This window comes from Monodelphis domestica, chromosome 1 (genome assembly GCF_027887165.1).
Source record: "Monodelphis domestica isolate mMonDom1 chromosome 1, mMonDom1.pri, whole genome shotgun sequence".
Classification (NCBI taxonomy): domain Eukaryota; kingdom Metazoa; phylum Chordata; class Mammalia; order Didelphimorphia; family Didelphidae; genus Monodelphis; species Monodelphis domestica.
This window is the reverse complement of record NC_077227.1, coordinates 695,206,181-695,234,078: the sequence shown is the minus strand read 5'-3', so window position 1 is coordinate 695,234,078 and position 27,898 is coordinate 695,206,181. Positions and strand designations below refer to the sequence as shown.

The window sequence follows — 27,898 nt, the reverse complement described above, 5'->3', positions numbered from 1 at the left end:
CTTCTCCGCTATCTTTCAGCCTCCAGGGCTCCAGCCTTGTCCAAGGTCCTGAGCTCCTAGTATTGGCTACAGTAAGGGATCTGGAGACTCAGGCCTGGTCTGCAAACAAGTTCAAACAAAATTAAAGACCTGTAGTCGAAGACCACCTTTTCCACTAGCTTGCTGGGCTGTCATTTTCCTCCTGTCCCAACAGCTCATACCAGGACTAGCTGGTGGGGGAATAAGAACTCAGGTTTCCATGCCTGTTTATACAATTATGTGAGTATGCTTGCTAGAATGGTTTATGATTGGAGGTATCAAGTTAAAATAGAAGCAGCCCTGGATTTGGAGTCAAAGGATTTCTGTTCAGGTATAAGTTGGATTTTGGTTGGTCTACATGACCTCGGTTCAAATTCCATCTCTGCCAATTACTAGCTGGGTCATCTTGGGCAAATTAATCTCTGAGCCTCAATTTTCCTATTTACAAAATATGGGTACAGTTTTTTTTGTAAGGGAAATGCTTTGTAAATGCTACTGTGAGCTCTTATCGGTCTACCCCTCTTTCTGTATTAACACACTTCAGCTGTATAGGCAGAAATGCATACTAGGTAAAAAATACATGTGACAATATATGGCTGAAGTAAGAAACATGGGTCCTCCCAATCTTCTCTCTCCCTTGATGAATTTAGAACAAGAGGATGGTTGAGAAACGGTGCTGCAAAATGATGGCGACAAGGCCACAGCACATAGGAAAGAGATTTTGCCTTTTATTTTCTGAAAAATTGTAAATAAAATACAAAATCAGACACAGTGGGGAGAGGCAAGGTGACCAGGGATTAGAAGGGGATCCCAGACACCAGTGGGGTAGGGGAAGCCTGATGGAGGCTGGGGAGGCACTTGACTGCAGGTGGCGGTCTCTGCTGGGGTAGCAGAAGAATATATTAAAGAGATTTATATTTATAGGAATCTGTAGGATGGGAGGGAACCCTGGAGCCTGGGTCCTGATACCCAGCCTACCCCTGCCATTGTCAGTTGGGCCCATCAGGTTGGGAGCTCCCAGGGCAGGGCCAACCCTGAAAGGTGGTGGTAGAGGAGGGGCTCAGGGGAATAGGCAGTGACTCCAGAGTCCCCTGTGTTCCTGAAACCCAGGGAGCAGGCAGGGATCTCAGAATGCAGTGCTGGCCATGCTTCCTGGTCCAAAGATCCGGGGCAGAGCTTCTAGAGACTCTTCCAACCGTCGATGAGCTGACTGCCCATCTTCCCCTAGAAAAGGGTATAACATGTTCATGTTCAGGCATTATCCTCTGGCCCAGTTATTCTCCTTTCTACTTGCCTTGTGTGACCACCTTCCTTTCCCCCATCTCTGCCTTCTGGACTTGGTCAGGAAGAGCAGATCAGAGCCATATAACACTCACCGCATTGCAGGAGGCTCTGCCGAGCAGCCTCCCTTACTTCCTCCTTGTCTGTTTGGCACAGATATACCAGTGGTTCAATGCCCTCTGGGGCCTGGTTGGAGAAAGGAAAAGCATAAAAAGGGAAAAAAAGAGCTGAAGCAACAGTGGGAATGGACCCCAGGTTGGTGGAAGCATTGACAGAGGTCAGGGGTAAGGGTTCCCAAAAGGATGAGGGGTCAGGAGAGCAGAAACCGAGAAAGGAGAATTGGAATAGTCATAGAAGAATGGAATGGCCAGTACAGTGTGGGGACTTTGGAGAGGCAGAATGGGAAGCGCAGAGGGGCATTACCTTGAGACAGCCCAGCGCCACACACCCTGCCACCCGTATCTGTATATCTTCATCCTCTAGTTGTTCCAAAAAACAAAGTAGGGCCTGGGGATATAAGGAGAAAGGGCAAATGAGCCATTCTCTCCACTCTGTTAAGTTTGGGTGCTTTTACTATTTCTCTAGGCCCTTTGGTCTGCCCCCTGACCTTCTTCCGGAATTCTGAGCCCAGGGCTAAACTTCGAAGCTGGGCAGTGACAGCAGCCATCACTTTGCTGTTGCCATGGATGAGAAGGGAGCTAAGAGCCCGGAGCCCATCCCGGTGGAGCCGCCCCTCAGGGGCCAGTCTCAATGCCCGGAGCACCACAGCCTGGTCATCTGAATTCAAGTTCTTCACCAGCAACACTGAAAGAAGGAGAGGAAGGGTGGGGAGGAAAGGGAGAGCTTACTGTTCCAGGAGGAAGGTTGGGATAAAGGTCCAGGGTTTTAGGTGAGCACTTCTATTGATGAAAGGGGATCTAAAGATTCCTCATGGACAATGATGCCTAAGAACAATGGCGCAGGGCATCACAGACCAAATTCTCCACTGTGCTTCACACCCTGCTCCATCATAACTGTAAAGGGAAGACAGGAGCCCACCAATATAGGCAAAGCCCCCGATCATCCCACTGATGCTCCCGTTGAGAGTAGACTGAGAGAGAGAAAGAGTGTGTGGGTGTGCTCACCTACTCGCTCTATCTCTTAAGCATTACTACTCACCCTCTTCGGCTGTCTCTGTGACATAAGCCTCCATGGAAGGACTGTTCAAGGCTTCGATGTAGCTCCAGTATTGGAAGATTGTGAGTTGTTCCCCAGGTCCTGGTCGAGGTCTCCTGGGCAGCCTCTGCCCCATAGCATCCTCCAGGAACTTTACACACACTGGAGAGAGGGTTTATGAGGGGTGTGGCACTCATGAGGGATGCCATGGAAAGCCTTGAGCCCACGGACATGAGCACCCATGTGTAGGGGTAGAGAACCTGCCTGCTTCCCATTCTGGGAGGATCAAAATACCCAGGGCATTAAATTCCCATCTCTCCATGAAATCTTTCCTGACCAGATCTATCCTCAGTGCTCAACCCATTCTCTGAACTCTTATAGCACTTGCTGTCTCTACTGTTCTTCTTCCCTTATAAACTGCCCGGAATTAGGACAGGAATTACACTGGGATTTGGAATCAGGAGATGAGCTTAAAAGCCACACCTGTTACCCACTACCTGGGTGAACTTGGCAAATCATGAGAGCTCTTGAGGGCTGAGTTTGATCCTCTCTAAAATGGGGAAGTCAGAAAAGCTGGGCTCTTATGTTCATTCCAGAGCCAATCTTTTGATCTCCCATGTGAGTCTGGCTTTTCACTGGACACGTTACGATGTCTCCGCCTGCACTCTTTGAGGAGGTCAAGGAGTATGCCCTACATTTTTTGTGGCTCTCGGTTAATTCTTCACCTTGAACATAGTATGCACTAAATAAATATTTATGAGCTGACCGTGAGAGGGAATGAAGTCAAGAGGGCTTGGCCAGTGCTTGGGGGAGACAGACGCACTCACCAGCCTCAGCCAGGCCAGGCTGGCGTAAGGAGAGGCGGGCTCCATACTGACTGCAGAAGGTGAAGAGTATTCGTTCCACAGGACAGACCAGGAGATTGCCTCCCTCCGTGCACTGGTCCCAGAAAGGCAGGAAGCCCGGACGGGGAACAGAGAACTGTAGCACTGGGGGGAGGGAGGAGTTGGGGGGAGCAGTCAGTGGGATGAGGTAGGTCACTAGAGAAGGTCAGCAGTGATTGGGTCAGTGGGGGGGCATGTTGGACTGGGGTATTAAAGAGACATGGAGAGTGGAGATAAGTCTCTGGGGAGGGAGGGAAGGAATAAAGGCAGAAACTCTGGAGAAAGAGGATGGAGGTAGAGTTCCCAGGCTTGCTCCAGGGTACAAGGGACTTGGTGCCTTTACCTTCCTGAGCAGAGGTGGCCTTGCCCACTTGCCCCCCACAAAGCTGGCACACCACTTCCAGTACCAGGGCCTCCCGAAGTAGCCGCTCCAATGCTGATGCTTCCTGGCATCGTAAGGGCCCAAAGGTGCCTAGTTTCTGAAGAGCAGAGACCAGCCAGGGCCACCTCAGACACAAGGAGTAGGAGGGGTTCTACTAGCCCCCTGCTCAGGGTTGGGGTTGAGTGGGTAGCATAGGGGGCCTAGAAATATGGTACAGAGCCCAGGGACTACAATTCTCAACATGCAAAGGGCAGGTGTGTGCATGTGAGCTTATAAAAATGCCAGTGGAGATTACAAGCATGCAATGGGGCCATGGAGACTAAAGGTCCTTTATGCTAGACTCTTGGGGTCAGTAATGGGTTAACATATTGAGGGGGAGGGCTGCTGGCCTCACCAGCAAGAGGTGACCACAGTGCTGAAGGTGGGAGACCAGGGCTGTGTCCAGGGCAGGGCAGCCAGTGCTGAGGGGGCCAGGCGTAGAGGAGTCCAGGGCATCCTCAGACACGCAGCTAACCCCAGCCTCAGACCCAGGCCCTGGGCTGCTCAGTGTCCTGCAGGAGAGACCTGAATAGTGAGCGCCTGTTGTCTAGACCTCCAGAGGCAAAGTATTCCCATCACTGTTCCCAGTGTACATTTATTGAGCTGTTGACCTAGCCCCATCCTCCCCTCTCCCACCTCTTTATACAAACAGGATGGGTGGATGGGAGGACAACAAATGGCTGGGCAGATAGAGCATGAACACACAGACACACACACACACAGAGCTCTGATAACTGGACTTCGTCGAGGTGGGGGCCTTGGATCAAGGGCCAACGTGAGTTGTAGTGATGGGAGTGCTGGAGATGGGTGAGATGGGTCTCAAAGAGAGCAGAGAGCAACCATAGTCAGAGGATGTAAGACTTGTGCTGGCATTTCGAGTATTGGGAAGAAAGGTTTCTGGGTTGGAGATGGGAAGGCTGTCGATGAAGTGAGCGGAGGGGGCTCCAACGGAAGGCATGGGGGCTCTGGCAGGAGGGCAGAGACGCTGAGGCCTGGGGCCCGAGCAGCCGTGAGGGGAGGAGGGGGAAAACATGGTCCATGAGGCGAATAGAACGAAAGCTGCTCTGAGCGAGTTCATCAAGGGACCACAGTTTCTGCCTATGCTGGGCAGGGGGAGTGAGGACCAAAGGAGAGAGATGAAGTCGATGAGGCCAGTTCCTAGCCAGGAGAGAGGGAGGAGATGTTGGGGGGGCATGTCCAAAGGGCAGGTCCAAAATGAGGCTGAGGGAGAGAGGCAGAGCTAGAGGTAGACAGACTGGGGTACCACAAGGGGGTGGCTGGAAGACTCTAAGGAGGAAAAAGACTTGAAGAGAGGGGGTTATTGGGAGCCCCAGGAAGGGAGACAGAGAGGGGAGAGCCGGAAAAATCGGTGAGGATACAGGTCCCTTTCCCAGTAAATTCTAACTTCCTTCCCCTTGGATTCTCCCTCCACATTCCTAATCTCTCATTGTCCTTCCCTCACCTGTCTTCAGGCCCATCATCCTCATCTTCATCCTCATTGAGGAAGCTAAAACTCTCCAGTGCATGTTCCACGGTGAGGCTAAGGCTAGACGCCCGGCTTCGGGACATGCCTTGCCTCTGCTGCGGACACATAGAGAAGAGGACAATTGGTCATTCCTCTCTTCTTTCCCACCTCCCTTTCCTCCCCATGTCTATTCTCTCTCACCATCAGGAGACTCTCAAGCCGAGTCACCTCCTGCTCCAATCCTTGCAGTTCTGGAAACTGGCCCCGACAGTCATCCAGGGCCGAGCTCAAGGCCACCAGGGCTTCTTCCAGCCCCGTGTCCCTCAGCCCTGTTCCCTGCTCTGGCTGCCCCGTCTGGGGAGGAGCTTTGGCCTCCATTAGGGGCATACCAGCTGCCTCCTGGACTGGAACCTGGGGCACCACAGGGGGACTGGGGGTATGGTCTGTGAGGGGTAACTGTGTGGTTGTGGGAGGGGTGGGTTCTGTGTGTGATGAGTTGGGGTATGAATGGGGAGAAGAGGAATCCGAGTGTGGGGGCACAGGGTCTGAGTGCAACAGGGCTAGGCCTGGGCAAGGAGTAGCATGGTTTGTGGATTTGGGACTGTTAGCTGGAGTCAGAGGGGCAGGGTCTGAGGGTGAAGGGGCAGGCTCTGGATGGGAGGGGGTAGAATCTGGCTGGGAGGGGATGGGATCTGGGTGGGGAAAATCAGAGTCAGAGGATCTTGGATGTGAGGGAAGGGAGTTCTGGTTTAAAGTGACTGGTTCAGAGGTTGAAGGGGTAAGGCCTGCATGCAAAGTGGTTGAGTCTAAACAAGATAGGATGGGGCTTGGGCTTAAGGGGTCTGGTTGTACATCTGGGGTAGAGGGTGGACTAGAGTCTGGGTGCACTGAGGAGGTGAGACCTCTGACTATATGGGCTGAGGCGGTGAGGCCCTGGGCATGGCTCTCCAAGGCCAGAGATTCATTGGTAGCCTCCGCCAATGAGGCATCCACACTTGCCTCGCTGATATGGCTCAGTGTTCGGCTGTAGGGGATGTGTCCATTGACCATGACTGGGACTTTGGCCCCTTCCTCCTCTAGGGCCTCCCCTGAGGGATGGGGAAGTTCTGGCTGAGAGAAGGCAATCTGGATTGGGGGAGCCTCAGGTTGTTGCACGAAGGGCCTAGAGGGTGGGGTGAGTCGGGCAGCCCCTGAGAGCTGGGGGCTGGAGGAATCATCTGAAGACTCTGAGGACAGAGACCAAGCTGTTCCATTCTCTAGCTCCTCCTGACGACGGAGCATGTTCTGGCAGGGAGAAGCAAGGAGAGGAGTAAGAAAATGAGAAGACCGGACAAAATCAGGGCAAGAAAAATTGGGGAGAGCCCCCAATTCATCCATGGAACTTCATACCCTTCCTTCCAACCAGACTTTGTTGGCTAGGTGCAGATCAGAGGAGAAAAGAAGGCAAGACCCTGGAGGTCTGAGATGATACCCCACCCACCGAAGACAGGTCTGTAGACAGAATGGTCTTGCACAAATTGGCAACTATGGGGCAGCCTTGGGAAATCTGAGGAAGTTACTTGGGAGTCCCCCACATGGAAGGTCTAATCCCTCAAGGAGGGGAGGTTAAGAATCACTCACATAGAAGGCCTGTTCCCTCAGTGAAGGAGTGTCTGGAGGACTCTGACTGTAGGTGGAAAAGCGTTTGCTGACAGTGGAAGTCTTGGTAACTGTGGAAGCTGCTGAAGGTTGATCATCTTTGTCAAAGGGGCTGGAGGAAAAGCCAGGGTGTTGCTAGGGACAGGAACCACATCTTTCTCCCCTCTTCCTTTTTTCATATGGCAGCCCCCTCCCAGGCACTCACCTCCAAGTGACCTCAAGGCTGAGCTTAATGGTGCCCAGGTCATTGATATCCACAGCCACAACCTGAGGCAGAGCAGCAAACAGGTCCTTGGTCTCACAGGAAACACTGCCCACAACCACGTGGTTTGCCAGGCTCTTTAATTCTGTGACCTGGGGGACCGGTCAGGGGGAGAGTCAGCCAAGTACAAGTAGGGAGAGTCAGAGACAAGAGCTCATGTCTTCTCAGAACTGTGGCTCAGGAGGGGGAGAAGGTTGTGGCCATGGGGCAGGGAACTGTAGTCACCTTGATGGAGAGGAATTCTGTGAGCAGAGGCAGGAAGACCATGTCCTCACTGTCCCACACTTGCTTCCCACTGCCTTCAATTCGTCCACGTAACTTCCAGCGCTGACGCCCATATTTCATATAGATCTGAGGAGGAAGGACTTTATCCATTCTACAAATTCACACTACCCACCACCCCACATAGAAGTGATGGCAACCACCAGATGAGGAAGGTGACCTCTAAAACACTCTCCACCAGAGACAGAGATGATCCACAGGGAAAAACAACTTGAACCCCAAGACTTCCCTTCCCCACCCCATTCACTGTTCCTATAGTACCTCATATTGGTCCCCAACACACAGCCGGGCAAAACCAGCAAGCCCTGAAAAAAAGAAAAAGGGAGTCTGAGAGCTTTCTTTGGGGGCTCCCTGGATGCTTCCTTATATCTTTTTCTTAAGCATGAATGTCCTCTTCCCCATCATTTACACACACCTTTCATTTTGAGGTGGAATTCACCCAGTTGTCCTTCGATTTCACTTTCCAGCAAACACATGCTCTAGAGACAGGAGACGAGAGAGCTATCAGGAAGTACACCCTCTAAACCTGTTCAAAATTCTTATGAAACCCTACTCCCCTCCTCTGTCCTCCAAATTTGATCAATCTACTCACCTCAGTGTATTCTCGGTGCCCACGAGTAGCTTCAGCCAGGCTGTCTCTGGCCTCTCGACTCCCTGGAGTCCCTGAAGTATAAGCCCGGACCATGTTGTGTGCTCCATCCCGTAACCTTCGCTGGATGCAATATCCATCATATAACTCATCAATCTGGAGGGGAAGATCAGGAAGGGATCAGAGCAGGGTGGAGATAAGGGAGAAACATCTGAGCAAGCAGCCCCAGGGGACAAGAGTGACTTCACCTTCAACAGTTCTATAATCTAGGAACTTCCAAGAACTGCTTCTTCCAATAGTCAGTGGTCCTTTTCACCCCCAGGAGAGAAGCACCATCCCAGATAGCCTTTTCTTTTTTTAACCCTTACCTTCTGTCTTAGAATTAATACTTAGTATCAACTTCAAGGCAGAAAAGGGGTTAGGGTTAGGCAATGAGGATTAAGTGGCTTGTCCAGAATCATGTAGCTAGGAAGCGTCTGAGGCCAGCCCTGGTATCTTAACTTGACATCTCAATACATCCCTTGTTTTCCCCTATCTGTTTTCATCATAGTTCTACAAGCTTCCATTACTGCTTTTACCTTGCTGGCATGGAATTCCAGGCGCCGCAGGAAACGCTCAATGGATTTCACTTGCTGAGGAAATAAACAAGGTTAGACTAAGAGAACTGCTAGTTGGGGCTGGGGAAGGGGGGGTAGATGAGAGTGCCTCCTCCTGATTCCTCTCCCCAACCTTCTAATGTCTCATACCTTTCTCAGCCCCCAACTTCAGTCTCAGATCCACTCACCTTGTCCAACTCATAGAGAAAGCCCTGTATGGGGAAAAATAAGACAGGATGAGGAGCAAAAGAGATGGGGTCCTGGATAGCAGGAGTGTGTTAACATTGAGAATGAAGGGCATTCTTTGCACTGCTGTTGGGGTTGTCTTGTGGGTGAATAAGGTAAGGAGAGAAATGGTGGCGGGGGATGGAAACCTATTGGACTTAGCTTTTTTTTTTTTTCCCAAACCCTTACTAAGTATCTGTTCCAAGGCAGAAGAGGAGTAAAGGCTAGGCAATGAGGGTTAAGTGACTTGTCCAGTATCACACAGCTAGGGAGTGTCTGAGGCCAGACATATTATCTTAACTTGATTGAGGAAATAAACAAGGTATCAAATATAGCTTGGGCTCTCACCAGTCCCTTCTAGAAATGATTGTAAGAAGAGGGAAGGGATCTAAAGGAACCAGCTCCAACTCACTAGCCACATACTATTAGATGTTCAGTGTGACATTTACTTCTCAGAAATGGGCATGCTACAAATCAATGTATGGTTTATTGTTTTATTGACTGTCTAGATGAGAAATTTGGGCAGAAAATATTGATAATGCAGATTAAATCTAAAAGTGTGTCATTTTACATTCTGGCCCACTCTAGCTAGTATCAGTAACATTTATCAGCACTCTGTTGCTGTAGCTCCTTCTTATTCTGTTATTCTTTATTCTCTAACCCATATTCAAGACTGAGAGGGGCTTTGAGGATAGGGGGATGTCCTGAAATGGCTCTTTGTGTATTATTTTAAACTTAAATTAGCATCCTGTTCTGTGTCATTAACACCAGAGAGGACTCTTTCATAGCTCTGTAAGACTTGTGATCAATGTGCATAGGAGTGGGCTGGGGGAACTGGGGCAGTTAATCTCAGGGCACGTATCCCTAAAAAGCTTCCAAAAAAAGGAGCACCTCTCATAAACTCTTCAGCTCACTACTTTACTTCCATCAGAATATCTAGATTTCTTGATGTTCTAAATCCAAGATGTGTTTTACTTTGTTTTAAAAATGTTTATTACCAAAGTTGAAAGATTTGCTACATTTGTAAAAACTTGTGACAAATATCCATCAATTCATAGGTTTTTTTAAAAATGCCATACAGCAACTTATGTGAAATATGATAGTGTGTTTGTTTGCTATTGTAATTAATTGGGCTATTGAGAATTTTGGGGATTTTGATAACTACATATTTGTACTACTATTCTTTAACAATGAAAAATGTTACCTTGCTCAATTCATTTGCTCATACTCACAGTGGATCATGGCCAGATATGAAGAGGAAATGGATCTCATTTTTGGTGAGAAAGCCTTGTATTCTACATTTTCTCAGCTGACACAGTGTGTCAATGATTATAAGCTACATTTTTGAATTCTTTAAAACTCTTTTATTATATTTTTCTTGCATGTGCAATATACTTTTTCAGTTGTTTTATTTTTCTCTCCTTTTTATATTTGAAGCACATGTCACCAGCATTACGATTTTCTTTAACTTTTTGATTTTGCAATAATATAAGTTTAAGATACATTTGCTAATGTATGCCCCAAAAGCTTGTGACTATAAAAATGATGCTTGTGACTATAAAAATAATTGTTTAAAGAAATTATGGGACTTTACTTAATGATTCTGTTTAATTCCAGGACAAGATACACACAAAAGAGCCATTGCACAGTGCCAAAGAAGCACAAAGCTAAACTGCATAGTGCCAATCAAGCACAAGGTCAAAGAGACCAACCAATCCTGGTGGGATTGATGTAATTTTGAGCCTAGACAAAGAGGACTTGAACATGTTTGGGGTTTGAGGTTGTGGCTGTTTAACATGTGTTGAAGGAAGGTCTTTCTTGTTCCACATTCTACCAAGTATCTCAAACTTGTCTCCTACTTGGCTCCTATAATCTAGTCCCTTTTTTCTGTCTTTCATAATGTGGTAACTTTCTGTAGTCCTAGCTACTGACTGGGTAAATGCATCATTACTTAGATCATTTTAATTGGGCCCTGATTCAAGGACCTGTTACAGATTTATTTTTCTTTTACTTAGAATTTTTACACATAAGACTTTGATACTCTATATTTTCATCCAGTATTTTCTTTTCTTTTGGATTTTTCTGATGTCTTTTTCATTTCTCTTACCAATTGATTCATATACCTCATATCTCAGCCATGCATCCCTAAGTGATCCTGTATTTTTCAATCACCCTCTTAATGGGGGAATGTAAAAAATATCATTATTTTAAATTGCAAAGTTTAAATTCCTTTTGAGAAGAATTTTAGGTAAAGAAAGATGCTACTTCCCTGAATCCAGAAACTGAACTGTTGGAGAAGACACCATGAAGAAGCCTCCAGACCACAAGCTGCACAAAAATGAACTTTGGGTGTGGTTGATTGAACATTTATTTGTATGTATACTCTCATGCCAAAGGGGACTGCCCCCTAACTGGCTTTTTGTCAATGCGTCCAGCAATTATTGGTTTTGTTCTTTTCCCCCCTCTTATCCTCAAATTATTGTAATCTTTAAATTGATTATGTTTTTATGATCCTTTGGGGAAGTCCTTCTTCCCAGAGGATCAAACGCAGGAATGTAAAAATGGAGACTTGAATGCAGGACTTCAATCCCCAGAAGTCCTTGCTCCACTTCCCCAGAATGCTTTATCATATCACTGAATTCTCACCTGGGCCGAGATCAAGATGGGGTATTTAACCTGATTGGAAAGGCTTCTGGGCCTCTCTTCTCTTCCTGTCTCCGTTGGCAATCAGACGCTCATGATGTGAGTGAAATTGAATTGGGCCTCTCGGCCCACCTGGCATGTGCCTTTCTTACTTGTATTTTCTTGAAATTCTCAACCTTAAATAAACCTCTAAAAATATCATACTCCTTGCAGAGAGAAACTAATTTCTACTTGCCTCAGTTTCCCCAAATTTTAATCTTTACAGTCTGTAGCAAAGTAGAATAAGATAGAACTAGGACTTCAGTGGAGAAGAGGGGGGTGTGTGTGTGTGTGTGAGAGAGAGAGAGAGAGAGAGAGAGAAACCCAAACATTATAGGAAGAAATAGGTCTTGAAATAATTAAATTAAATTTCATCAACACTTACTAAGCACCTACTATGTTCAGGAGTCAGAGCTAGGATGTTTGCAGTATGAAGCCAGAAATTGAACATTCTCTGCCTTCAAGAAGCATACACAAAATTAGGAGGATACAATATTCAGCAGCTAAGTGCTGTAGTAGATAGAACACCTGGCCTGGAGTCAAGAAGAAATTTTGAATTCAAATTTAGCCTCAGACCTTTACTAGCTGTATAACCCATGGCAACTCACTAAACCCTGTTTGCCTTAGTTCTTCATCTGTCAAAGGACCCTTAGAAAGAAATGGCAAACTGATTCAGTATCTTTGCTAAAAAGAGCCAGATGCAATTGTAACAACTGAAAAACAATATAATATGTATTGAGATAAATGTCAACAGTAATTTAGGGTAGGAGAGAATGCTAATAACTGGAGAAAGGTTGATTCACAGAGAAGCTGGTAACATGCCAAAGCTAGGCTCTGAAGGAATACAAAGGTTATGACAAAGGAAGTGGAGGAGGCTGTGCCTTCTAGGTATGGGGGAAGGCCTGGACGTATGAATGTATGGACAGGGAATGCTGGATTTGGAGGAGAGCTAGTAGTCCCACTTGGCTAGAATGCAGCGGGTGTGAATTAAAGAAATGTGAAATAAAACTTGTTTGGAGCTAGACTGGGGAAGGCCTTACAGCTAGCCTGAGAGCTCTATATTTGTATGGCACTAGGTAGCCACTGGAAGTTCAGGCTCTGTCCAATGTTTGGGAAAGAGTGTTTTGCAGAAATGTGGAAAGAGAATGGATGTAAAGAGAATATTTAGAAGGCTGTGACCAATACTTCAAACTTTTATAATCAGGAAAGCTATAGACTCTTCCTAGGTGCACTATTGACTGCAGGAGTGGACTCTCTTGAGCTATCTTGGGCAATGGTAGGGAGAGAATCTTTCTCACTGATGGAGCAGTCAGGAATCTCCCCACACACACACACACATTCTACTATAGAGAGATGGATTTTTCCTTCCCTTATCCTCCCAAGGGCACAGGTCTCTTCCCTACTCATGCTTGTAGTTTAGAGGGAAAGAAGGGTCTCAAAGCACTTACCAGCCTAGAGTTTCTCTTGGATTCTCTGATCTGAACTTGGAGTTTCTCCTGTTCCAACTGATGTACCTCCAAGTAGGCCCTGGGTAGGTGTGTGAAAATGTTTAGAATGGGGATCCCACCAGTTCTTCTCAGGTAGAATCACATATAATTCTCAAGGAGGAAACCAAAACACAGTCTGTCCTGTATTTGTAATCTGGGGGGGGGGATCTGGGATTGGGGGCGACAGGGGTTGGGGAGTTGTTGTTGTTAAGGGTCAAGTTTCCAAGTCATGCCTGGCTAACAGAAGGGGTTAAGTAGTATTGCTGGTAAAAGGGTACATGAATGGGAGAAGCAGTTTAGGGACTAGGGATGCCTTCCAAAGTATTGAGGTTCTGTGGATGGAGGAGTGGGGTTTCTATGGGGAAGTCCTCCAGAAGTATGATATGAGAGGGTCCCATAGGTCATCTGGGGACTGGTCTAGGAAGGAAGGAAGGAAGGCTGGAAGGCAGGAAGGAAGGCTTGAAGGCAGGAAGGCAGGAAGGCAGGAAGGAAGGAAGGAAGGAAGGCTGGAAGGCAGGAAGGAAGGAAGAAAAAGTATCCTTACGTTAGACCCCTCTTCAGGGCTTCATACACCTGGTCCAGCCGTTCTGGCTGAGGCACCTTTGGGGGTGGGTGTGCCATGGAGAACATCCTGGAAACTCTGACAATGGCAGGTGTTTTTCGGGGGGCCACAGGGGGGCTGAAGGCTGCTAGGCTCCTAGAGAGAGGAGGTAGCCATTCACAACAAGAACAGTAATAGTCCTAACCCACAAATTCACTGGTATGATGTCTCCCTCATATCACATCCCTTCTTCACAAACCAAATTCATATCAGTTGTCCACTCTAGAACTTCCCCACCCTCAACTTTCCCCTCAGTACCTGCCCCCCCGGTCTTGGCCACTGAGGACACCTGCAAAGGACTGGCTCCTATTGATCCTGGCGCTGAGGATTCGACGTTGGGGCCGAACAGACAGCGACATCATCGAATGAGTCCGAGAGGGGCTCCCTGATAGGACAAGGAAGGTCATAAGAGGAGAAGTAGGTGGATAAATTTATGGACAATTAGGGAGCAAAAGGCTAAGCCTGGAGTTCAGCAAGGGCCACCCTCCCAGAAGTGGGAGTCCCAGGGTTTACTCCAACTCATCTCTGAAGCTGGGGGCAGGGCAGAGACACAACAGAAATGGAACAGAGGGTTATAACTGAACCCAGGGGTCCAGATTCCCAACTCCTGACTGTCACAGCTTGTTTCAGTTGGCCGAGTTTTAAAGGCTAGGGTGAAAGGGGCGATCCTACCCCCCTTCCATCCGGGCCTTCTGTCTCTGTGACAACAGCTTTCTACTCCCTCCCCCTTCACATAGGATTAGAAATGTAATCGGATCAGGGAAAACGAGGATAGGAGGGAGAGATCCTCAGTTGGACCCCTAAATCCAAATCCTAGGGCTCCTTTCTTGTTCACTGCACCGGGGGCTAACTAGGGTGGGAAAAGGGAGAAGAGAGAGCCACACTGAGACTCCATCTTTCAGCAGGGATATTCCTAGTCAAAACACGAGGAGGTAATGAGAGCAGCTCAGTGTACAGGTAATCACAGGGCCTGCAAGGCAGGTGGAGTGGGGACTCCGCTTGGCAGCTTCTGGGCTCCACTTCCTGAACTCCTTCCAACTTCCCAAATAACAATCCCATCCCTTCAGAGCTTCCACATTCCACCTAGTCAGTCTGGGGCAGGCAGTCCAGCCCCCTCCCGCCACCCCCCCCCCCAGCCCAACCTACTAGCGGAAGGGATTAGGAAGGATGGCAGGAATAGGTGAAGCCTCAGGGGGTTAAGGGGGAGGAGGAGGGAAAACAGGAGAAAAACTTTGGCAAAAAGTGCATGGCAGAATCGCAGCTGGCGGGCCAGGGACTGACTCAGGCCGGAGCTGGCCCTCTTTCCCTTATCTCTGAGAGATTCCTTCCCCCCCTCCCCCGCGGGTGCCCCCAACACACACACAAGCACACACCCACCAAGCCTGGTCCAGGGAGGGAGCAGGAAAGGGAAGGAACAGATTCCGAAGAATGGAAGGAAGCGGCCTGTTTACCCCAGAGACACTGGGGGGCGGGGCTGCCCCTTCTGGCCTCTCCAGCCCTCTATTTCCAACTCCCCCCTCCCAAACTCTCTCCCCTTCCCTCAGATCGCAGGGCTCGAGAGGAGCGGGGAGGGGATAGGGTCTGGGAAGGAGGGCGCAGGGACCTGGTGGGGCACTCTGAACTTAAGGCGCCCCTGGGGGCTGGCAGACAGGCGGAGCTACTCGGCCCCTCCCCACTAGAGCCGGGGGAAGGGAGCAGGCGCTCAGAGGGTCGGAGTCCCTCCAACCTTAAACGGCTATGGAAATGTGAGCTATTAATTTTTACTAGTAATCATAATAGGAACGATGACAGCCACGAGTCTGGCTCAGGAGGGCAGGGCAGGAGGTGGGAGGTGGGAGGTAGCCAGACCCAGGGCAGAGGCGTTGAACCTGCTTCCCCGAAACTAATCTGACCTCTCCCTGATCCCGGGCCGGCTGACACACAAGAAACTATACGATTCCTCATTCTGGGACTGCCCCCGTACCCTCTCTCCCACCCCTAATTGGGAGCTCGGACGCTTGGGTTCTGGGGAGAGCCTGGAAAGGCCCGGGAGCTTCAAGGAGGATCAATAAATATAAATGTGGCCGCTCAAGGGGGACAAGGGCGCTCCCCGGGACACTCTGCCCGATCCCGATCCCTCAGATCCTGAGGAGTGGCGGGCTTTAAAGGCCAGATCGCAGTAGGGGATTCCCAGGTTGGGGGGGAGCGGACATTGGAAGGAGGGGTCTCTTTGGGCTCCGCGGGCTATGACGGGAAAAGCCCCGCCCCCGCCGGTTTTCCAGAGTTTCAGGAAGGGAAACCGAGTCCCGACTAAACCACTGCCTAGTCCACATCCCCCCTTCTGTCCACTCAGATCTTCCAGCCCTAGCTCATCACCCCAAATCCCTGACAAGTCTCCCCAGGAGGCAGTGTGTCTGTGGGGGTGGGGGGAGAGGGGATTACCTCTCTTTCTCGCGTTCATGGTGGGTGGGGGCGGCTCTGCTGCACCGGCACCTCGGCTCGGCCCCGCCCGGTGGAGCGGACCTGCTCGGGCCTAATCAGCCCCCCAGTACCCCGGTCCGGCCTGGCTGGGCTCTGCTCGGGCTCTCGCAGCAGCTGGGGCTCAGGCTCAAACTCCAGCTCCTCCCCTCGGCCCTGGCCGGGTCCCCCGCCCAGTTCCTGCTGTTTAGTGCCTGACTCAGAGTCCCTCCTGCAGGCGGAGGGGGACTGGGCGGGCCAGGGGTGGGCTCCCACGACCTGTCTCCAGTACAGATGGGAATGGGGTGGGGGGAGGGCTGGCCTCCGCGCCCCTTCATGGGGTCATTAGCCGGGGGTCCCGGCCGACATAAGAAAAGAGAGGGTAGGGCACACACCCATCTCTGCCCCCAAGAGCTTCCCTGGGGTTCGGGATTAGGGGTATGCAAGATCAGTGGCAGCCAGCTAGTGCACCACAAACCAGGGGGGGTCTAAGAGGGAAACGTTTTACCGTTCCTTTCTATGCCCACCGGGGCAGTTTGTCATCCGGGATAGAGGTCAGACCATAGGGGCAAGCAGACTGGGCCCCAGGCCTACCTGGGATCCCACACTGGCTGACCAACTACTGACCCCCAGAAAGATCTGACTAGTCCAGGGAGTCTCCTCACAGGGCGTTCTTTACACCAATGAATGAACAACGAATGGCACTCCCCCCCACCCCCACCCCCCACTGGGTGGAGACCACTCAAGCTGGTTCCAAATTGGTTCAATAGAGCTGGAAGGGGGTTCTGGGAAAATCTAGCTGTTTCTTCATTCTACGGTGAGGAAATGGAGGTCAGGGAAGATTAAATGAATTGACCAAAGTTATACAACTAGGTGGCACATTGGATACAGTAGTACTACTGGGACTGGAGTCTTCCCACTTACTTTCCTGAGTTCAAATCTGGCCTGAGACACTAGCTGTGGGACTTTGGTTAAGTCATTTAACCTTGTTTACCTCAGTTTCCTCATATGTCAAATGAGCTAGAGAAGGAAATGGCAAACCACTCCAGGACCTTTGCCAAGAAAATGGACACAAAGGAACAAGAACAAATGTAAGTAGCAAGCTTCAGAGATAAGATGGTAGGATCTGAATCCAAGTCTTTTCAATGGGGTTTGGACCCTTCTCAGTCTGTTTTGCCTTCTGGGGAAAGGAGCTATATGGTTCTTTGAGTAAAACACACTTTCTGTCTCCTTCCCTCCCACCAGGGACATCTCCAGTGGGAGGCTCATGCCTTTTCCCCCTTCCCCTCCCCTCTTTGTTATTCAAGGGAAGTTGGGTTAAAATGAATAGCCAGGGTGGCAGGGAACTGTCCAGGAAGTCTAGATTCCATGCTTTGAAACTGACCAGCTGGGTGACTGTGAGCCAGTCACTTCCTTCCCTAGCTAGGGCTTTTAAAAATCTATAAAATGAGAGGTTCCTTCCAGCCCTAGTTTTCTAGGATTAAGAAGAGTCTTGGATGTCAGAGGGACTTTGCCTTGGTCATTCTGGAGTCTGGGGCTTTGAGGCTAATTGATATTTGTGACCTTCAGGACTTGAATACTCTTGGGGAATTTTTGAGCCTCTTCTTCAACTAGGGAGTTTGTTCAGTTCTATCAGTCCTGTCCAATCCCTTGTGACCCCATTTTTGGGGGTTTCCTGGGAAAAATATTGGACTAGTTTGCCATTTTCTTCTCCAGCTCATTTTACAGATAAGGAACTGAGGCAAATAGGGTTTAGTGATTTGCTCAGGGTCACACAGTTAGTAAGCATCTGTGGCTTGATTTGAACTCAGGTCTTTCTGAGTTCTAAGCCCAGTGGAACCTCCTGCCCCAACAACAACAACCCTTGGCTAGCTTCCTCTTAGTCACTGGAAGAGGTACTTTCTGGAGCAATCTTAAGAAGCCTGAGGACAACATTTCCTACAGGTTATATTCCCTACCCAGAAGAGGAAACTGAGGCAGTGGGGATTAAAATCTAAGACCAGAACCCTAGAAACAGATGGGGAGTGGGCAGAAAGGTCTAGACTATTTGCCCAGATAAACCCTAAATCCAGGAAAGAGCAGCCAATGTCCATGGCCCCTTTGGAGTGAGCTGGCCTGGGCTGCTAGGTTTATTGGTATATGGTACATGCTATATGGCCTCAGACACAATTTCTTCATTTGTAAAATGAGCTAGAGAAGGAAATGGCAAACCACTCCAGTATCCTTTTATTTTTTAAATCCCTACTTTCCATTTTAGAATCAATAACTTGTTTTGGTTCCAAGCAGAAAAGCACAAGGGCTAGGCAATGGGGACTAAGTGACTTGCCCAGGATCATACACTTATGAAGTGTCTGAGACCAGATTAGAACCCAGGACCTTTTGCAAATAGGTACTCAATCCATCGAGCCCTCCAGCTGTACTCCTAACCACTCCCAGTAATATCCCAAAGGGATATCCCAAAAGGGATGAAGAGTTGGACAAGACTGAAAAGACTCCGCAATAACAATGATCACAAAGTTAATAAATCTGGAAACTGGAACATGATCTCTAGAGAAGGAGAAAGAATAAGCATTTATATAGCCCCAACTACCTGCCAGTCACTGTTCTAATTAAGACATCCCTTCAAAGGAGGTACTATTATCCCCATTTTACAGTTAAGGAAACACATGACTTGCCCAGGCTCACACAGCTAGGAAATGTCTGAGGCTGGATTCGAAGTCACCACTTCCTAATTCCAGGACCTTGGTTGGGCCACAGATGAGCTGCCAAAGACTGTTGGGTTTGGCAGGGCCTTCAGAGATCATCTCGAGATAGCCTGGGCTAGTGGAAGGAATCCTCCTTTGGAATACTTCACTCAGTTACTATCAGTGTGAAACAGATGAGCACCCAAACCAGATAAAAGCAAGTCTCTTTGCCTCTCTGGGCCTCAGCTCATTGCTGTTCATTCATTTCAGCCTCTTCGGTGACTCTGTTTTGGGGTTTCCTTGGCAGAGATACTGGAGTGCTTTGCCATATCCTTCTCCAGCTCATTTTACAGATAAGGAACTGAGGCAATCAGGGTTAAATGACTTGCCTAGAATCACACAGCTAACAAGTATGTGAGGCCAAATTTGAACTTGGGTCTTCCTGACTACCCTATCCAATATCCACTGCACCCCTTGGGCCTCAGTTTACCCATCTATAAAATGGGGGGAGGGTCGAGACTAAGGGCCCTCTAATGTGCCACTCTGATTTAAACACCTTAGTTCATTTGTACAGAGGAGATAGCTTGAGGATCAGAGACAAGGAGTGATTTGTCCAATTTCTTATAACTAGTGAGTGGCAAAAACCAGAACCAGAACCCAAGTCTCTTATTGTCATTAACTGACCCCTAACTCCCATTCCATGGCTAAGATCTTCAGCTCCAGACACAATTTCTACCCAAGCTCTTTTTTCAGACCCAAAGCCAAGGAAGTGCCCTAGGATGACGTCTAACAGGGGGCTGAGGGGCCAAGTTGGAGGAACAGGAGAACGGATAGAAGCGAAATAGGCTAGAGATCATTTCATTGGTAATGGGCATTCTAAGATGAGGAAACTGGCAGCACAGCAATTAGACCTCTGGTCCTACAATCAGGAAGACCCGAGTTCAAATTTGGCCTTGGACCCGTCCTAGCTGTGTGACCCTGGACATGTCAATCAACTTGTCTTCAGGTCTCCTCAAATTTTAATAACTTCAACTGTAAAATGGCACTAATAATAGCATTGAAAAATGAGATAATTCTTGTAAAGGTCTTAGCACAGTGCCTGGCACATAGTAGGTGCTGAATAAATGCTAGTTCCCTTCCCTTCTGCCAAGGTAGATAAGAGATACCTTTTGGAGTCTTCCACGTAGCATCATAGAAGGTTTCCTGGGGGGCACAGAGAGGTTGAAGGATTAGCTTTGAGTCCCACAGCCAGTATGTGTCAGAGGCAGGACTTGAACCAAGGTCCTGCTGGTTCAGAGACAGGCTCCCTACCCACTTCCACTTCTCAGTGCCACAGGAACCACATTTAAATATAACTGGGAAGTAGTTAATGATATAAATATAAATATGGTAAAAGAGAGATAACTTTTCATTTTAGAACTAAGGCACTGTAGGGCTGCAGGGTCCTTGTACACCTGAGCAGCCTTGGTTCTATTTGAATTTGAGGAACTAGCTATGTGGGACAATGGACAGCGACGGGGTTTGGGATGAGGAAGAGTCATCTTCCTAAATTCAAAGCCAGCCTCAGACAACTTACTAGCTGTGTGACCCTAGGCAAGTCACTTAACCCTGTTGGCTTCAGTTTCCTCATCTGTCAACTGAGCTGGAGAAGGAAGTAGCCAAAGCAAATAGGGCCACAAAGAATCAGATATGCCACCCCTATGGGGCCCCTCAGAATGGAAATAATAGTAAAATACCAGGAGCAGCTCATTATTCTACAGCACAAAATATAGTTCTTCATACCTACTATTTAATTTGATCTTCAGGACAATCCTTTCCTCTGGGAAAGGCAGTGAAGGCAATATTGCCCCCATTTTATAAAGGAGAAAACATACTCAGAGAAATGACACAACTAGTTAGTGGCAGATCCAGGACTTCAATCCCAGTTTCCTGACTTCCAAGTCCATCATTCTTTCCTGGATGAGTTGGGGGTCTGTAAGGAAGTCCTGAGCCACAACTAAAATTCCATTTAGAGAGTAACAGGAGGTCCTGAGTTCAAATCTGATGCTGAGAAAGTCACTTAACCCCTATTCTCTAGCCCTTACCACTCTTCTGCCTTGGAATGGATACTTAGTATTGATTCTAAGACTGAAGGGTTTTTCCATCTTCTACGGGAAGCTTTTCCCAGGCCTTCATTCTAGTACCTTCCCTCTGTTCATTTCTTATTAGAAATAAAAATATAATATAGCATATATAAGAATATATAAGAAAAGAAAAATAAATAATATTTCTTATTTAAACTATATATATCTTACTTTGTATATATTTGCTTGCATATTGTCTCCTTCCTTAGATTAAGCTCCTTGAAGGCAGGGGCTGTCTTTTCCTCTTTTTGTATCCCAAGTGCTTAGCACATAGTAGGGACTTACTGAATTTTTATGGACTGACTGGCTCTGAATAACAATTTGGGGAAAGTGGTAACACTATTTCCCCTCTAATCTTTCTGGGTGCCAGACATGCACTGGAGATGCAAAGAAAAGGCAAAAGGTAAATGACACAGCACAGTGCCTGGCACTTAGCAAGCCATTAATGAATGTTGACTGATGGAATTTGAGCTCCTTGAGGGAAGAGTCTGCTTTATTTTTGTCTTTATAGTTTAAGAACCTTGAATAATGCCTTGGATATATCAAGCCCTTAAAGTTTTATTGATTGAATACATCAAAGACTTTTTATAATTAAAGTGCTTGGTGGTTCAGTGGATAGAGCACTGGTCTTAGAGTCAGGAACATCAGATTCAGATACCTCTAGCTCAGTGACTCTGGACAAGTCATTTAACCTCCGTGTGCCTTAGTTTCCTCATCTGCATGATGGAGACAATAATATTGAACATATAGGTGCATATATATATATACACACACATACACATTCACACATATATGTATGTGTGTATATCTATGTGGGCAGTTACATAGTACAATGGAGAGAACATCAATCCTGGAGACAGGAAGAGCAGAATTCAATTCTGGCCTCAGACACTTACTAGCTGTGTTATACTGGGCAAATTACATAATCCTGTTTGCCTTAGTTTCCTCATTTGTCAAATGAGCTGAAGAAGGAAATGGCAAACCACTCCAGTATCTTTGCCAAGAAAACCCAAAGGGGGTTTGGAAGAGACCGATATGACTAAAATGGATGAACAACAGCAAAATATATTTATGTAAAGTGTTTTTAAGCTCAAAAATGTCCAGAACTAAACCAATTATCTTTCCCCCCAAATGCTTCTCTCTTCCTAATTACCTTATTACTTAAAAAACAAAACAAAACCCTTTACCTTTTTGTCTTAGACTAGGTACTAAACCTTGACAAGAAGCATTATAAGTAATGATGGGAGACTTCAGTTATCCAGAATCTGCTGGAGCAGTCTCTTTGTCTCTCCCTCTTTCTTCCTCTCTGTCTCCCTGGCTGTCCAAAACAGACTAGTTAATTACTTAAAAAAAAAAGAAAAAGAAACTCCTTACCTTCCATCTTAGAATCCATACTAAGTATTGGTTCCCAAAGCAGAACAATAGTAAAGGCTAGACAATTGGGGTTAAATGACTTGCCCAGGGTCACACAAGTTAGGAAGAGCCTGAGGTTGCATTTGAACCCAGGACCTCCCATCTCTAGACCTAGCTCTCTCTCCACTGAGCCACTCAGCTGCCTCCCTTCCCTATTACCTTTGAGGATACTTAGACTCAAAACCTTGGTATCATCCTCAGCTCTTCACTCTTCACTTCCACAATATCCAATATGTCATTAAGTCCTGTCATTTCTACTTTCATAATGTCTCTCTTTTACATCCTCATCTCCTCTGCCACTGCTGCCACTTGTTCAGGACTTCCTCATGTCATCCCCAGACTATAGCCATAGGCTTCTCTGTTTCAGTCTCTCTCCAGTCTAGTCCAATCTCTATTCAGCTGTCAAACTGATCTTTCTAAAGTCTGATCCTGTCACCCCAACTTGTCCAATCAGCTCCAGGGATTCCCCATCACCTCCAGAATCACATATCACATGACCTGTTTGGCTTTGAAGGCCAAACATCACCTGGCCCCTTCCTGCATTTTCAGACTTCTTATACTTTGCTTCTCTCCAAATACTCTTCGGTCCAGTGACACTGGCCTCCTTGCGGTCCCTCCACCTATCTCTCAACCCTGGACATTTTTCTCCCATGTCTGGGTTCATTTCCCTCATCTCAACCTGCTGGCTTCCCTGAAATCCCCACTAAAACCCTACCTTCTGCAAGAAACCTGTGTCAGAACTCCTTAAGTCTTAGTGTCTCCCCTATAAAACTTGTTTGAAAAAAAGAGGGGGGGAGAGGAGGGTTTGTACCAGGTTGGCATGTTGTCTCTCTCATTCGAATGTGAGCTCCTTGAGAGCCAGAATTGGATTTTTCTCCCCTTTCTTTGTATCCCCATTGCTTGTTGATTTGACCTTGAAGTTATTGTGGTTGTTATTCTAAAACCCTATAGACTGGTGGATTATATTTTTACACCTGGCAGAGGGGGCAGGAGCAGAGGGGACTGCCCACTGGTTTACGGGAAAGAGCACTGAGCTTTCATCCAAGCCCACTTGGGTTTCAGCCCAATCCTGTGCTCCTGGGCTCTCAGTCTTATTCCACCCCGAGGGTTTTGCCCATTTTTCTCATCTATAAATTGCAACTGATGCTACTTACCTATAGGGATAGGCACAGCACACCTCACAAAGTTTGATTTTTTTTTTTTAACCTGACTCATGATTTCATTGATGCAGTAGGGAGCTCCCTTTGGGGAAATTCCCTGTTCCAAAGCAGATCCCCAGGCCGTTATGATGCAATTTACAGTTTTATAGAGTTGCCTGGGGCTCTAAGAAATTAAATGACTTGCGTAGGGTCACCCAGCCAGCCGTGTGTCAAGTTGACGATCTACAGGCAGATCAGGCATTTAGCCCACTGCCTTTCCCTGTGAGGAAGCCTTGGCAGGTTTTAAAAAATGTTTGCTATTCTTATTAAGAGTAGTTTGGGCAAGGGTGTCCCGAGGAGGGCACAGGCAGGAAGAAGGAACCCTGTACCCTCTTCCTAGTTCATTCCCAGCCTCTTTTTTCCGGAGTATCTCTCGGACCTACGTCCCCACTACCTTTATGCCGCGGCATTGGGGAGGTGACAGAGTCAGGAACCCAAGTCCGAGGGCCTCCTTTCCATGCTTTCCCCAGCCTGGCACCGAGCCCGGGCTGCGGCCACCGCACGCGCTGAGCCAGAAGCCCTGCCACCTGCCGCCCGTCCCCTGCGCTAGGACCAAGCCGCCAGCTGGCACGACCGCCCGCCCACACCCGCTAGCTACCCGGATCCCCAGTCCCGAGAGCCCCCAGCCTCAGGGCGGGCCTGGCGGCCGCCCCTCCCTAGAAGGGGCGGGGGAGAGGATGTAAACACTGGCCAGGAGGACATGGGGTGGGCGAGGTATTCGAGGCGGCACGACATGGATCATTTCCCGGATAGCCAGGACTCCCGAACCCGGTCCTAGATCAGTGTCACAATGCCCCCAAGGTGCCCCCCGCCCGTCCCATCCTCAGAGAACCTTCGCTCCTCTTTCCAGAGCCTTGGCAGCCCCTTTGTCCCGGAGCTCCGCCCCCCGCTATCCCTCCCCCTTATCCCCCTAGACAACAGCCCCTTACCCAGGAGCTGACGTACAGCCCGGGCTGGCGCCTCCAGCTCCTCCCCAGCACCCCCTTCCTTCCCCCATGCTGGGCGCTCAGAGTGGCAGAGGGGCTGCCAGGCCTGAGGCTGGGAGTCTCCTCCCTGCCTTCTCTCCGTCCAAGGAGGTGCTGTCGCTCTGGGCGGTCAGCGCTGACCTGAGAGAGGCCTGAGGTCCAGGAAAGAGACTGCTAATTTCGAATCTGAAATGCAGCACCTTCAGCCTTAACAAACGGAACCAGAGCAGTTTCGAGGTGCTTTATTGCCCTGGCATGGGGAGGAGGGCACGGGGAGAGGAGGCAGGCGGACAGGGTGGATGTGGCTTTGCCTTCACCATAAGGGCCTCAATTTTTTTGGACCCGCCACTCTTTCTAGCCATCACCCCATGCACAGGGTCAGTTGTACATCCTGGTCAGGGCCCTCCCCTCCCAAGGGTCAGCTGGTCACATTCCCAAGGCTGTAGGCACACTGAGTACTTGGGGAGGGAGGCAGAGGGACCCTGTGGCTCACCCCATTAGGCCACAGGGAGGGAGTGTGGGAGGGACCCTCCTTAGGGGCCGGGCTTGAGGAGCTATATGAGGCACCCCCTCCCTATCAGGCAGCAAGAGGAGGGGTGCCTGAAAAGCAGTGACTCAGCCTCGGACCCCTCCTGTCTTCCGTCAGTTTTTCCATCTGGGCAGAGAGAGCCATCTGTCCCAGGGCAGGGCTTGGGTGCTGGAGCCTCAGGGATTAGGCCCAAACACAGTGTTTAACTACCTTAATGTGCTCTAAGAGTTTTGGGGGCTTGGTCCCCCATCAGCCACTGCCCTAGTTCCTTTGAGCCATGTACCCCAGATCTTAACCTGTGGCATAACCAAGCTCCTTATTTCTTTCTGCACTAAACAGAGCAGATGGATAGACTCCCATAGGAGTAGAGTGGGGGCTGTTCCCCAGCAAACAGAGGGAGAACTTCTGCTAAATTTAATCTCCAGTTCTGGCTTGGATCTGATCTAGCCTAGAGGGTCAGGCCAGGACTGGCCCTTCCTTCATCCCCAAGATTCAAGGGAAGAAGTCCTCCTACTTTCTAAAGTTCAAAACAAACAAAACCCAAGGGGGTTCAGTGGGAGCTATTTTCTTAGGAAGGACAACTTCCAGAGGGGATGACTGGTGAGGTACAACTTCAGGCTCTCCTTGGTCAGCCCTCCCCCCCAAATTAAACCACATCTGTTTTGTTTTCTGGATAGACTGTGAAATAACTACATACATACAAGTAGCTGAATGACTGGGACTTGCAGCTTGACACAGCCACCAAAATATAAATTCACACACATCCATGGGAAGGAGTGAGCTGGAAGTTTTCCCTCCTGCTATTGGAATAACCCTATGAAATCCTACTGCTGCTGCAGACCCTGTGGCTGGGGGTCAGGATGGTGAGCAAAAACAGGATGGGTAACAATGTCCAACTCTTCCCCAAAGCTTCAGTCCCTGCTAAAGACCTCCAGTTTGCATTACTGGGTCTAAATTTGACTTCCTGGGGTGGGTCACCTCAGTTTGCTTAAAACTTGGGTGGGGAGTGAGATCAGAGTTCCATTAGCAGGGAAAGTTCCCAAGACCCCACACTCCCTACTCCTTCACAACTGTCCCTCCAGGGAGAACACTAACTGCAATACTGTGGGGAGACATAAAAGTGGGTAGCTCCCTCAGTTTCCCCATCATTGCTTCCCCTCGTCTCCCATCTTGCTTCTGCCACCTACCTCCCCTATCTGTTTCTCCATCACCCTCTCTTTCTTTGCTTCCTCCAGCTCTTTTCTGCTCTTTGCTTCCTTAGTCCCTCCTATCTCTTCCCTTCCCAAACAGCTTCCTGTAGCTTAGTCTTCCCAAACCCCTGTATCTCTCTGCCTCCCCCACTCCCCTCTTTCTCCCTCCCTCCCCCCAATCTCCAGGTCTCTGCCTCCCACATGCCCAGAAGCAGCTGCTACGACAAGCGGCAGTGGGTGGGGGCGGCTATGGAGGCAGCGTGGGGGCCACCAGCTCCAGACCCTTGTCTAGGCTTCCTCTCACCCAACAGGGCCTTTGTAGGGCTCAGATCCCCCTCCTCACCCTACGACAGGGGGAGGAGGCCGGGCCCAGGAAACAACCGGCTGGTCTAAGATCTGGGGCACTTGGAAATGGGTCCCCCACCCCCACTCCGGCTGCGCGGCCGGTCTGGCAGGGCAGGGAGTTGTGCTTATGGTTGGGGTGGGGGAGACGGACCGGCCGGGAGGCCCTGAGTTTCGTGGGGTGCCAGAGCAGTCCCGTTAGCCGCCTGGCTAGGTGCCCAAGGGAGGGATTCCGGGGTGCTCAGGACCCACGAAGCCAGCCCAGGATGGGGTGGGGGAGGCCAGGACCAGGCTGTAGTCCCATGTCCCAGGCTCCCCTGCACAGATTTCTCGGGCACTGGGACTGAAGGCTGCTGATGGCGCGGATCGCAGGCCCTAGCGGAGGAGACCTCTGTGGCAGGGCCCGAGTCAGATAGGCGGACGTGGGGGGAACAGACAAACGGGGAGGGGTAGATTTGGGGACAGATACCACTGCCTAGACCCATGTTAACCCCTCCGGCGCCCGGGGAGGAGGCGGGGGCGGGGGCGGGACCTGTCGGATCGGATCCCCCCACCCCGGCCTGGCTAGCAGCCCCACACGCTCCACAAACCTCAGCCCCAGACCCCGGTTCGGCCAAGACCCGAGGCGCCCCCACTCACATGGCTCCGCCGCGCTGGGCTGCGCTGGGCCCGGATGGCCCAGACGCTCCGATCTGCCCGCCCGGCCCGGGCCTCCTCCTCTGCCGCCGTCGCCGCAGCTAAAGCCGGCGCCGGCCCCTCCCTCCTCCCCCTCCAGTCTCCCCCCCTGCTCCCCCTTCCCCCTTCCTCTGCTCCTCCCTCAGCCCGGTTGGGCCCAGCCCCGCGCTGCTGCACCGCCCCCAAGTTTTGTTTCTCAGCTCACCCTACCCCCCCGCCCCTCCCCGACCCCTCCACCGCCATCCGGGGCAATGGGAGGGACGGCGGCCCTTGGAGTCCCCCAATCCACCCATTCTTGGGTTAGGGATAGAGGCTTCCTCCCGCCCTCCCCACTCCGGGTCAGGCCTTCCCGGACCCCAGATTACCAGAAGCTAAACTCCCTCCCAGAACCAGAAATCAAGGAAAGGGAGAGAATCCGTGCCTTAAAGACCCCGCAATGAGGGGAAGATCAGTTCCTCCTCAAAGGCACTGATGTTTATGGAAGATCTCCCAGTAGGGGGTAGTGTTTGCAAGACCCACCAGCTGTGCACCAGAAACACCCAGCTGCCCCTACGGCTAACCCAGCAGCCAACCCACCCCTCCGGAGTTTTCTAGAGGCATGCGCTTTTTTCTAAGCTGATTCCAGTGTTTGTGGACTTGGTGGAACTCTCCCCACCTTGGATTCTCAGGAATGGGGGAACGAGAGGAATTCTCCTTAAGACCCAGCCGGAGAGTAGGGTGGGGTTGATACCCAACTCCAAGATTGGCCACCTCATC

At 49.6% G+C, this 27,898-nt stretch overlaps 1 protein-coding gene and 1 long non-coding RNA gene across 5 annotated transcripts; one reads left to right on the top strand and one right to left on the bottom strand.

The window, feature by feature from the left end:
- Positions 1 to 726: 726 nt before the first annotated feature.
- Positions 727 to 27,256, bottom strand: RIPOR1 (RHO family interacting cell polarization regulator 1). Of its 4 annotated transcripts, none has more exons than XM_007477170.3 (22): positions 27,107 to 27,256; positions 13,845 to 13,971; positions 13,530 to 13,682; positions 12,947 to 13,025; positions 8,780 to 8,803; positions 8,574 to 8,627; positions 7,999 to 8,151; positions 7,822 to 7,885; positions 7,668 to 7,711; positions 7,350 to 7,475; positions 7,068 to 7,216; positions 6,845 to 6,974; positions 5,426 to 6,508; positions 5,222 to 5,340; positions 4,115 to 4,271; positions 3,682 to 3,817; positions 3,282 to 3,443; positions 2,458 to 2,616; positions 1,907 to 2,103; positions 1,723 to 1,806; positions 1,395 to 1,485; positions 727 to 1,242 (listed from the first exon to the last, which is right to left on the bottom strand). In XM_007477170.3, exons 2-22 carry the CDS (start codon positions 13,946 to 13,948, stop codon positions 1,145 to 1,147), a joined length of 3,366 nt encoding a protein of 1,121 aa, XP_007477232.1. In that variant the 5' UTR covers positions 13,949 to 13,971; positions 27,107 to 27,256; the 3' UTR covers positions 727 to 1,144. The 4 variants fall into 4 exon arrangements, with proteins under 4 accessions (XP_007477232.1, XP_056662327.1, XP_001373301.2 ...); XM_056806349.1 differs by lacking the exon at positions 27,107 to 27,256 and adding an exon at positions 19,873 to 19,904; XM_001373264.5 differs by lacking the exon at positions 27,107 to 27,256 and adding an exon at positions 16,008 to 16,175.
- LOC103103929 (uncharacterized) lies at positions 6,505 to 11,660 on the top strand. The gene is made up of 2 exons (XR_008913702.1): positions 6,505 to 6,713; positions 8,546 to 11,660. It is a non-coding gene; the product is annotated as an uncharacterized LOC103103929 (long non-coding RNA).
- Positions 27,257 to 27,898: the final 642 nt, after the last annotated feature.

Excerpts from the sequence above, each read along its gene's own strand:
- RIPOR1 (XM_001373264.5), bottom strand. Across the intron at positions 7,476-7,667 it reads GTGTTGGGGACCAATATGAG|ATCTATATGAAATATGGGCG; the intron begins GTACTATAGGAA and ends CTTCCTCCTCAG. Across the intron at positions 4,272-5,221 it reads GATGATGGGCCTGAAGACAG|GACACTGAGCAGCCCAGGGC; the intron begins GTGAGGGAAGGA and ends TCTCTCCTGCAG.